Raw genomic sequence first — 12517 nt, forward strand, 5'->3', positions numbered from 1 at the left:
TACAATGAATGTAATGACTGTGGAGCGGGGTTGAAATTTTCAATTTGAAACGTTTCGAAAGCGCCGAATGACGAATTCTCTTGTAGCGAAACTTGAAGTAAAGAAACCAAACTTTGACGAAACGGTAAAGTTTCGAATGGTCCGAAACCCGGCGCTCAAACTTCAAAAAGCGCAATATTCCGAAAAGGCTTAACTTCGAAAAGTCAAAGTTCCGAAAGTGCGAAAGTGAGATAAATTTAAAATCTGAATTTCACCGCTTTGATCTTTCTTCGTTTTGGATTTTCGATATTTTTATTTGCGAAATTCTGGTCATCCTGATTTTCGGTTTTTCTGATTTTTCACACCCACTCGTTGAGTAAACTACGCTGTGCGAGTATGTTTTAACTTTCGGAACTTTGCTCGATCGGAACTTTACTTTTCTAAACTTCGTTCTATCGTAACTTGAATTTTCGGGATCTTACATTTCGGAACTTTGAAACGTCGGATTTCCGATCATTCTACAAACAAAAATAAAAGCTTTGTTTCATTGGTCGAAGTTTCGCTACGAAATAATTCAAAATTGAGCGTTTTCGAAACTTTTCAAAATCGGAACTTCAACCTCGCCCCAGCTGAGTCACGTATTTTGTCATTGTTTTACTGTATAAAGTTTAAGCATTGCTACAATTTAGAATCACTAAATTCGTATCGATAAAGTAACTTGTTTTGGAATCAATCGAATCAGCAAGCTTACTCTCATAACCATTAATAACCTTTGTCCATAAGTCGTGTTTCAAATAAGATGTGAATGTGGATGTATAATTTTGTTTTTCACTTTTTACAATTCAACTGATCTTTTCTGAGATAGTTTGAATAAACATATTTGAACATTTTTCGCATAACTTGTGTCCCTTATTCATTGAATCATTTGATTTCTCTGTATTTATCTAAATGTCCATAAATTGAGTTTAACATTTGTATATTTAAAATACGAACCCCAGAAAGTATCGTCACAGCTAAGTACCATGATACTAAATTTTTCAACCGATATAGATAAGATAAATTACGCCTGGAAGGGATAAAGATAAAGATACTCGGCAAGCTTTTTAAAACAAGGCATGTCTGGAGGATGATAGGAATTTTTCAAAAAAATTTCTTCACATCCATCCCGAAAATCAATTTCATAAACGTCGCCATAGGTACGTTTATTATCACATCATACGTAACTCGCTGTATGTTATATATGTGTATATATATATATATATATATGCATACCGACTCGTTATCGTATTCCGTTATATCTTTCTACAAAGAGATTGTTCCGCTTCACCCTCGCCGCACATCGAAAGATTGCCTACGGGTGAAATCCAATTTCATTCAAAAATATATACTTTTCTGACGTAGCTTTCAACGCTTGAATCAAGTATCGTTACATCCATTATGTATATTTGACGGTATATTAACGTCATTAGAAATTCATTTCAAAAGATTCGTCGCATGCGTACAGCTCTATTTATAAATTTATATATAATTCGTATAGTAGTAGAGAATTAGAAAATCCAGCTGATCCACGTTAAAATTGGTCAAACGTTGCAATTTTGGGATTTGAAAAAAAGCAACAATATAATTCTGTCTGTTCGTGAAGTTGTTTTATTACAATCACAAATAATTTTTCTCCACTTGATCAATTTACGCTGTGATTTCAACTTTTGTCATGAAAGGTCAGATATAATCATAATAATTGTTATTGTTGCTATTATTACTATTTTTTTACATTGGAGTACATTTTTACCACCCACGTGTTGAGTATAATCTTGATCACGTTTTAGCTGAACTAAAAATTTATCTCACCGTTACACATATCTGAAATAATCTGCATTATGACGATATTCCTGAGGAACAACATTTTTAGACCATTTATTACCGAAAAATACACACGTGTTTTCGGATTCCGTTAAACAACGGCTCGTTTTATTTGTGGAAAAATTCTCCAAAAATTGTCCGAGTAATGTATTTGCGTGTTGCTAAATTACAAGATTCACCATCGATAAATTAAAAAGATTGTACAATTCTGATTTATTCTACCAATTACCAAGTAAGCGAAGAGAAAATTTCTCTCTGAACTATTTGCAATTAATCTATTAATTTAGATACTTCATCAAATTTCGTCACTTTCGATTTGAAACTTGCGATACCTGCTGAACTAAACTATACAGTTTTGAAAAAATGAATAATCTGTACGAAGCGCGATCCATAAATAGTATAGATTTTTTTACAGCCTTGAAAATTGCGTTGTATATCATCAACGTTGCGGGAGATTTGCAATGACGTGGTAAAAGGGAGAAAATGGTCAGGGTGACAGGGATTGAAGCAATTCCATGGGATTGAAGAGATTAAACAACGCACCTCCGGCTCCGCATGCAGGCTAATCTTGGTTTTATTAGTTTCCTTTCATTCGGTTCGACACGTGGGGCACAGCTTTGCTTTTGGGAATTATTCCGCACCCCCTGCGGTGCAGGTACGTAGATACGTGTGAGTGAAATGTTGAAAGGTAAAACGTTGCAGCGATATCAGCAGAAATTCCCGCCGGCTTATAACGAGGAAAATGTGAATAAATAAATCAAAAGAAAAAAAAAAAAAAAAGAAAGAAAATGTAAAAATAAATAACACCCGAACGAAATCGATTCGAATACATCACTTTGTTAGATTAGACTCGTTCGGGTGAATTTAACATTTTTCATCCGACGGTCAACCGGCGGGCATTGTAAATACCAGGATGCACTGATCGACCTGATCGCGACATGCGGCTTGTCCAAAGAGTTCCGATCGAATTACCCAACCCAACCCAACCGAATGATTGGTAGCTCAAATGGAACCAGTTCAGCACTGGAGGGTAATTTCAATACACGTACGATTGCAATATATCATTTCGTCCGTTCTATTTACATTACATATATTTATAGGGAAAATTCCGTGTCAAATCGACACCAAAGATTTTCCCTCAACATTTTCGATTCGCTTAAACGATTTTTCATACGATTTTACGGATTCAAAAAAGGTCTACGGAATTTTTTCAAATTTTTCCCTCCAGCCTTTAATTTTCTTTGATTAATCAATTAAATATAAAAGTGGCATTATTTTTTTTTTAATCTCTTTTACGGTCTCAAAAAAACGCTCCTGAATTTTTTCAGATATTTCCCTCCAATTGTTAATTTTCTATGATTATTCAAATCTATTTAGAAATTGCCATTTTTTTTTTTTAAATTTCAAAAATCTTATTTTTCATACCCATCATTCTGACACCCGTTCCACGATGGGACTATTTTTTCTTTCATCTTCTTTCGGCACTTTTAACGTTTTGAACAAACGAAACACCATGTCCCAATGTTTCGAAAATTCTCAAAATCTTATCAAAAATTCTGTTTTCAATTCTGAATCTTTGTACGCAAGGGAGCGCACGATTTTTTAGAATTTTTCGAGAATTTTCCAAACGTTGAAACATGGGACGGGTCTCAGAATGATCGGAATGAAAAATAACATTTTTGAGATTTTTAAAAAATGCCAATTTTTAAACGGGTTTGAATAATCGTAGAAAATTAACGTTTGGGAGGGAAAAAAAACTGAAAAAATTCAGGAGTTCTTTTTTGATACCGTAAAATCGTATGAAAAATCGTGAAGCGAATCGAAAATGGTTTGGGAGAATAATTGGTCGAGGTGACATGGAATTCCCCATATATATATAGGCAACATTTGAATACGAAACGCACGTGAAATTCTTGTAAATTTATATGCGGATACACGCGTGCAGCCGAACGTGCTAATTTGCACAGTGGTTACCCATCGGCACGCGATCTGATATATTTATTACAGTTTGCGTATCGTCAGTTTATATTTCCCAACGGCTAGCTAATTATAGGAAAAGCGATCGCAGCGTTGTTTATTTTTTTATTTTTTTTTTTTTTATTTTTTTGTTTTTCTTCCTCATTTTCATTTGCAAGTATCTGTATAATCAATCATCTTGCGTAACGATTATTTGCGAAGGTATATCAATATGAATGTTTGTTACAAAGAAACTTTGAATGCATGTTTTCTGATCGTTTTTAAAACAAACTCCTTGAATTTAGCACGTTTTTTCATGCGGATTAATTGCTACTAAAGAATTGATATTCGAACCGATGATAATTGCAATTCTTCACAGTGTCAGTTTTCTATCGTTTCCTTTAGGCTGAATTGAAAATCCTTTAAATCTTTGAGTCGTAAGTAAGTGAGTATTTCTACCAGCTATTTCATATCCATTTTTTGTACATTCAGAGAACTTTTCAACATATCTTCTCGCTTTTTTCTGCTATTTCTGATAATATACTAGTGGGTTTTTAATACTTGAGATTAGTCATTGTAATATAACGTAAATTATTGTTCTCAGAAACAAATTGACTGAAAAATATCGTGAAAATTGAAGGGATAATTGATTTTCGAAAAACTTACCCGTCTACATGTACACATGTTTTACATAAATTATAAGTTTTGCGGGTCACTGATTACGAATATGTAATCGGATTTCGAAAATTCAAGAAGGCGGGTCAAATATGTCCGCGCAAAAATTTCAAATTCCATAGAATCAAGAGAAAAAACTCTGTCCGGGAGTTTTTGGGGTCACTGATGACGAATCTGAAATAAGATTTCGAAAATTCAATACGGCGAATGTAATCAACGACCCTGAATACTCCTGCACAGAGTTTCTTGATCCGATTTAATTGAATTTCAAATTTTCCTCCGCCATATTGGATCCACCGCCTTGATTTTTTAAAATCTGATTCCAGATTCGTAATCACCGCAGATGTCAAATATCACGGACTACTATGTTCTCATGAAAATAGACTCGGCACAATAACGTTTAACTCAAAGGAATAAACTCCATGAAATTCCGTTTCTGATATAGCGTAATTTCCGGTAAAAACAAAAAAGAAAATTCGGAACAGCATCTTATCCAGTCGCACTTTGTGTCAATTTGATGAAATCGGCACAGTTTCACCAAACGACAGGAGTTATATATCCGGAAAAAATTCTTTCGTATTTTTTACCGCTGTACGTCGATCGGTGAACACGAAAAATCCTTTCTTCGTGTTCGATACGCGGCTGATCCGACGAAATCTCTCCGTCCCGAGCGCATGTCGGCATATGTCGTGCAAGTGACGTTGGTAGAGCCTGCAAAGTTACACGGGTCGGTTATAACTTGGATATTCTAGGTCTGTGGGCAGCATGCTTTGGAGATAAACCGAGTATCGTGTCCCGTCAGATGCAGCATATACCACAGCTAACAGGATGGCTGGCTGGTTGGTAACCGTATAGGCACCTATGTAACCGTATATAATGTGTGGGTACAGCCATCAGTGCGGTGTCTGTATCAATGTTGCATGAAGAGGTATCGTCTTGGACGTGAAACCGTTACGGCGGCTCGGGAAATGTCACAATGACACTTGCGAGGATGAAACTTGAATTTGGGAAATTTTGGCGCTGTTGCAAAAAGGCCTCGATACCTAAATTTGACACTTTGGTTCGAAGTGGATCGATGAAAATCTCCCTAAAAGCACAGATCTCTGAAGTTTGCTTTGAATTTTATTTAAAATATGCTTGGTTGGGTGGTTTTTCATCAGCTTTTAGTCTTGTAAAGTAGACCGGTGTCAGTTGTAAGAGGGTGAGAGGGAGAGTCCGCCATATTGCGGACAAAATGTGAACTAATTTGGACATTTTTAAGGAGTTACTTATCCTGCTTTTGTTCGCTAACGTTTTGCAGAATTTATGCAAATTTTACTTGTGATCGGGTGGAGTTCAAGCTGCGAATTTTAAAAGTTTCGAAAGCGCCACTAATTTCGAATTATTTGGTCGGGAAACTTTAAGTGAAAATATCAAACTTTTACAAAACAACGAAGTTTCGAATGTTCGGAAACCAGAAGGTTTAAAGTTCCGAAATGTAAGATTCCGAAAAGTGAAGTTCCGGCAAAGTTAAAGTTCAAAAGTTAAAACATACTCACGTAGCGCAGTTTACTCGACGAGTGGGTATAAAAAATGAGAAAATCAGAACGACTAGGATCCCGAACGTGAAAATATCGAAAATCCAAAACAAAGTAAGATCAAAGTGGTGAAATTTCACCAAGGCTGAAGGGCTGAATTGACCAACTCTAATTTTGATTCCTACTTTTTGATATCGTTTTTCCACCTATAAAGCTCGTGAATTTTTTTTCCGAACCTTGGAACTCCGCAGTTATTTTGTTCGTTCTAAAAATTTTTTCACAAATATTCTGTACTTTGTGAGGATAGTTTTGAACAGTCAGTTTGAAACCGACTACGATTCGGTTTCAGGGACATGAAACGATTATTGTACACATGAATTAATTTTTTTTTTTTTTCTTGTACTTGTGTAATTCATTACTTCATGTGCTACATAATTTCGCAAACTTTAGATATATTGATGATTTTTGAATAGTACTCTCGAAAAATGTATAAGATTCCGTCGAAGCGATTCTCAAACTTTCTCTACTCAAAGACTAACATAACTCAAAAACCGAACAATATTTCAGTTTTACCACATACCTGTTTCAAATATTTTTTTACCAATGAAACGATAAAGGTTGCTCAAACATTTTCTCATTTTCGTATTCAAGCATTTATTCTTCTTCGTACGGTAATAAAAAAAAAATGTGGGAAATTTATGTGAACGTGGTTCAGCCTTTTTATACCGCAAGGACTAGCATATTTCCAAGGGATGGTGGACATAAATAAATTCGGATTTACACTGACGTGAATTAGTCGGATTTGAAGGAAAGCTTACAATTACGCGTCTGAATGTGACTGACTGTACTTCGCGTAGTATTTTTGCCAAGGTCGCGAATTTCTTCGAAGGTTCTAAACGGTCTCGGCATGTTTCAAATGCCTTTATCATTATCCTCGTCCCTCTTTACGCCCCTTCAATATCCGGGTAAAAGCTCATATGGATCATTCAATGGCAACCATTTTCGAATTTCCGACAGACAAATAATATGTTGCTGCTAACGCAACGTTACAACATTTTTCTTCTTTTTTTTTTCAAAACAATCCAATTCACAAAACTAATAAAAGAGTCTGAAGATTTGAAGATTTGATATAATATTACAAAGCAAAATCGATTCATTTTACTACATCAACTAAATTTTTCTTTATTCAACTAACGATAAACAATTTTTCATTTCACACTTACATGCAAATATTTCTTTTCGTTCGAATGAAATTCAGTTGAAAGTCGACCATTTCATTAAATCAAACGAGCTCAAGTCAGCTAAAATTTTTCTTCGGCGTTGAATTTGATCGCGAAGACAACATTTTAATTTTTTAATCTTGTAGTCGTCATAATTTACGTATCATTAATTTTTAGGTACAATTTCGGAAGTGAAATATTTTCCGTAAGGAACAAGAAGAACAGAAATGCTTTCACCGCTCACGAAAATTTCAGATAACGTACGAAAAAATAAATTGGAATTTTTGCGGTTTCGGTATCACCAATCGAATAATTTTCTTCTTTTATCGCTGAATCAGACGCGAATCAGCCACTCGAAACGACGATAATTCGTCCGGCTGTATAGAAGAAACCAAACACGCAGACAGAAAATCGCCCCAGGCATTTTCACATCTATACAATAAATGTATATGTAAGGTATAATATGGACTGAAGTAAGAAATTGCGTGACAAGGTAAAGTAACGCATAAGAGCAAAGTGATTGGAGAAACGTATAAAAGAAAATTACCCCTCTAACCGAAGGCTAATGGTACACCTATGATAGCCGAGCACTCAATCCGATGAGAGGTTCCTATGTATACATACATACACAACTATCATTGAGAACATCTTCACCCAGAAAGTATACCGCGCACGTTGCATCGGCAGTAACAATGAGCGAAAAGCTGGTAAGTGCAAAAAAGCGAATCAATTAAAGTGTCGAAAAGTGAAAATATGGACTAAATATGAAAATATGGAATCACAAGCAGAAAAAAATCGATTCGCTCAAAGTGGTAGTTGAACATCGTGACTTGAATACGTAATTATTTTTCTGTTATAAACCATTGTTATTATATTGTTAATATTCTGGCTTTTACATTCTCAATTATCAGATATATAATATTCGATTGAATTAACTTGTAAATTTTTTACTTTCTCGTGAGTTGAATTATTAATTACCCCAATCCCAATCAATAATGTTATGTGTTATTGTTTAGATTTGGCATATTATGATTTCATTTTTCATTAAAAAAAATCCGTCCAATCTTCAATTTTCAGTTACCGAATGGATTTTGTCAACTATCATTGTACGTGGTGATTTTTTGTTGCAATGTACCTATTTTTCGCTATTATCGAATCCGGATTATCGCTCCTGCGATCACGCCACCTTTTTAACATGTGACTTTTTTTCGTTAAAAGTGCATCCAAAGTTGTTTTGAATCGAGTCTAACCTTCGAGTTGAAACGAACTTTGAAAAATCTTACTCCGTGCATTAATGTCGATAAAAATTTCGCACAGCCGATCACATAATCGACGATTTAGAATTACAATGCATGTGAAGATATTCGGAAGCTGCTATTAATTCATCGCAGTATAAAATTCCTGAAAGTTCCGCCAGGAATCTCTTTGAAGATGCCGAATATTTATATAATCGTAAAATTCTTGTCAAAAATCACGTACAATATTATAACGCACTGCCTTCTCTTATCTTCCCGTCAAATTTGTTTCATCCGAGATAAACGGGCATCCCTTTCTTTTCCTGCATCAAGGGGATATAATATATATAAATACACCCAGTGTGAAACAACGTGCGGATTTTCTACTCAGCGTTATCAAACGTCAAATTCAGGTCCAGTTGGTCGGGAATTTTACGTTTAATCCTATTTTTTTCTTCTTCGTCCCATCCTTCTTTAATTTTACAATTTATTGCAGAAAATTTTTTGACAGATACGAAAACTACATGGTTTCAAATAACACACCCTACGATGCTCTTCTGCTGTGCAGTTCACCTTCTCCCTCTCGAATATCCGATGAAAACGGTCACCTTTTTCCCGATTGTTATTTCCATTGTTTTTTAACGTGAATTTTGAACACATGCTCCATTTCCAGCTCCGATCACGCGTTCATAATACTACTCAATTCGTTCGGCCCGCTATAACCGATCAGTGGAAATAAATGAAACGGACGTACGTTTGGCTGCGGCGATTCTGACAATCACAGGTTCAACTTTTTCGACGAGTCGGTTACGTTGGCAATGCAAAATCAGACCGCAGCGCCACCGCCGGTCGGTTGCGGACCAAGCTCAGTCTCTGTAAACGTAACATAACCCATGAACGTCGAATTTGGTACTTTTGGGTTAGATTCGACGATCATGTGTTGTATTATATTTCTTACTGTCAAATTTTGTATTTTTAGGTTAGAATCGACGGTCATGGGTTATATTATATTTCTTACTGTCAAATTTTGTGTTTTTAGGTTAGATTCGACGGCCATGGGTTATATTATGTTTCGGACTGTCAAATTTCGTGTTTTTGGTTCAGATTCGACGATCATAGGTTACGTTATGTTTCTTATCGTCAAATGTCATATTTTTAGGTTAGATTCAACGATTATTGGTTATATTATGTTCCGGACTGTCAAATTTCGTATTTTTGGGTCAAATTCGACCGTCATGGGTCACATTGTATTTCGTACTGTCAAACTTCGTGTTTGTAGATCAAATTCAACGATCATAGGTCACGTCATGTTTTTTATCGTCAAATCTCATATTTGCAGGTCAGATTCGACGGTTATGGATTATGTTATGTTCACAAAGATTGAGCTAGTTCCGCGACCGGCCGGCGGTGGCGCTGCGGTCTGATTCTGCATTGCCAACCTAACCGACTCCTCGAAAAAATGATTCTTCTCAGAATCGTTGTAGCCAAGTATACCGACAAGTTTTCCGACTTTTACATGGATAAAAGTTTCTCAATTATTCATTCGCGGTGCAGTTTTCGTCGTTACTCACCGATCACAGTCGTCAGGATCATCAGGCCCAAAACGACGGCCGTAAATATCGCCGCGAGATTACCGGCCGCATTCTCCGTCGACGTGGTCGAAGCGTTGCCGTCGGTGCTAAGATTGCTCTCCATGATCGTTGCTGTGCAGCATCCGGTCGAAGGTTGGATCACTCGCTTCCTTCTGCAATTGGCGCTATTTTCTTTCGGCCGTCATTGCGATTTTCTTCTTTCTTTTCCAATTCGCCCCTCTTATATTGTTCCGAAAATTTCGCCTTGACCTCGTCCTCTTTCTCGTAGTTCGATCGCGTTATCCCAGCACCAAATCGTCGAAATTGATGGTCTGCAGCAGGTCCCTCTGGTGCCGACAGGAACTGACAAACTGCCAACCTGCAACGTCATTTTTTAGTTTACAATATGAGTGAGACATCTGGCGTCCTTGCGTTGCCTTTGTAACAATGATAAAAACGGAAAGGATGAAAAACGGAAAAGAGAAGAGAAGCTGCTACGATTTATAAAGGCTGCGATGCTGTTCAATTTCAGCAGGAATTAAAAGTAAATAGCAAGAAGAGAATCCAATATCAAGAGGTCGCTTCCAGAACGCAGAATTTTCTCGTTCAGTAATGAAATTCGTTGATATTTTAATAAAAACGACTTTTTTGTTTCTGCAATGACTAAAAAACACGCAACTAAAAATTCTTTCTCAGGAAATTTAGATTACGGTATTACGAGAAAAATATCAAATCTACTCGATGTTTCGTAAAAACTGTTAAATCGGTCACGTAACCTCGAAACACCTCGTGTATTGTCGTCATAAAATTGAGGAGCACGTGACTGGAATATATTTATTTGTGCAGAGGTCCTGTGAATATATGCGGTATAAACAGACAAACCCCCGAACGAAATTAATATTTGACACAAGAAAACGCTGACACTACGAGATCCGACAGACGATAAGAGACTTTTAATGATACCGCAAATTCAAAACACCGTCAGCTAGTTATTATAACGAGAATTATCCGCATGCAATGGGAACCGATGGACGTATCAAGACTAATTACGTCATGCAGGGAAGTTTGGAAAATACTGGTATACACATTTAATATTTTCGGACTTAAATCACGCACCATTTAAATATTTATTATGATTTTCCAGCGATTAGGATTGAGTTCCAAATCCAACGAATTCGAATATGCTCATTTAACGTACAGATATTGACGATTTCGGAATGAAATATCGTCCAGTAGAAAATTATAGGCTCGTGTAAGAAACATTTTTCGTTGATTTCTCGATAGCATTACACGCGATTCTAAATATTCTAAAAAACAATACATTGTGTCCCTATAAAATTGTTTTCCTATAGAATGTGCCGATCACCCTGTATTACACATATAATCCATATTTAGATAACAGCAAGAATAATTTTTATGTTTATTTTTTCTGTTTCGAAAAGGAAAGGGAAATTGATCGCTAATTCTATAGTACAAAAAATACGATAAGTTCCGAGCTCTGTACATTCGATTAGTAGTAAAACTGGGTTACTACGTGTATTTTCGATTCGACATTAAAATTATAAAAGTATACAGTTGCTCTGATTTTAAAAATGAAAATAACGAAATCAAAGTTTCTGTTGCATGCATAATTTGACACTGGTTTTTAGAAGGAGAGAATTTTTTCTTTTCGTTCTCGTTTTCGGCTCGTTGAATCGTGTTTCCGCAATGAAATATCTTTCCGCGTACCCAGGCGAAACTGCAGCGATTCCCGATAATACCTAGGCAAAACGGCAAGGCTGCGGAAAATCGTTGAACAAGAGCTGGCAGCTGGAGAAACGATAAATTTTTACGATCAACATTTTTTACCCGCACTGCAGCGAGTCGTGTATCAGACGTATACCAATCGCTACCACTTTTCATAAGGTTATACAACGTAGATATGTTATTTCTGATCGGGGGATAAAATGCAGAATCACTGAATGCAAAGCAACGTCACGCAAATGATAGGCAGTAAATTTAGACCTGAAGTTTGCAGAAAAATCGAGTGAAAAATGGGAAAATTCTCCTGATGGGAAAAACAAATGAACAAACATATTTGTCAATGTACAGAATTGTTCATCGAATCAGCGTAAGGTGTGAAAGTGTTAAATGCCTTTCACTGTTAATGACCTAAGTTTATAATTGCATGAAAAATTCACCTCGATACACAAGAATGGAAAAATAACTTTATGTCACTTTGTTTCTCGCATCAACTATAGCTTTAGTTTTAAACTAATGAAAGTAATTATTTTTAATATTTACATATGTATATATTGCGATAACGAGTACTCAGTTATTGCACGAAATGAAAATCAGTAATAAAAAATGTTGTTTTCCGCCGATTAATAATATGGTATAATTTTCTCCACCGACCCGTAAACTTCCAGAACAGATGGATATAATTTCGAGAACAGCTGCGATTATCGAAAAATTAATTTCCGCTCTCGCGATATTTTCTTACCCGTAGTATATGATTGTGTGTG

At 35.9% G+C, this 12517-nt stretch overlaps 1 protein-coding gene across 3 annotated transcripts in view; it reads right to left on the minus strand.

Moving 5' to 3' along the window:
* Positions 1-12517, minus strand: part of LOC124298226 (5-hydroxytryptamine receptor-like) — a 53464-nt gene that overhangs the window by 26341 nt on the left and 14606 nt on the right. For all 3 annotated transcript variants that reach the window (XM_046749957.1, XM_046749958.1, XM_046749959.1), the window contains one exon: positions 10014-10392. In XM_046749957.1, the coding sequence (XP_046605913.1) occupies positions 10014-10137 (124 nt within the window). In that variant the 5' untranslated portion in view covers positions 10138-10392. The remainder of the gene's footprint in view (positions 1-10013; positions 10393-12517) is intronic.

Source organism: Neodiprion virginianus, chromosome 2 (assembly GCF_021901495.1).
Source record: "Neodiprion virginianus isolate iyNeoVirg1 chromosome 2, iyNeoVirg1.1, whole genome shotgun sequence".
NCBI classification, from domain to species: domain Eukaryota; kingdom Metazoa; phylum Arthropoda; class Insecta; order Hymenoptera; family Diprionidae; genus Neodiprion; species Neodiprion virginianus.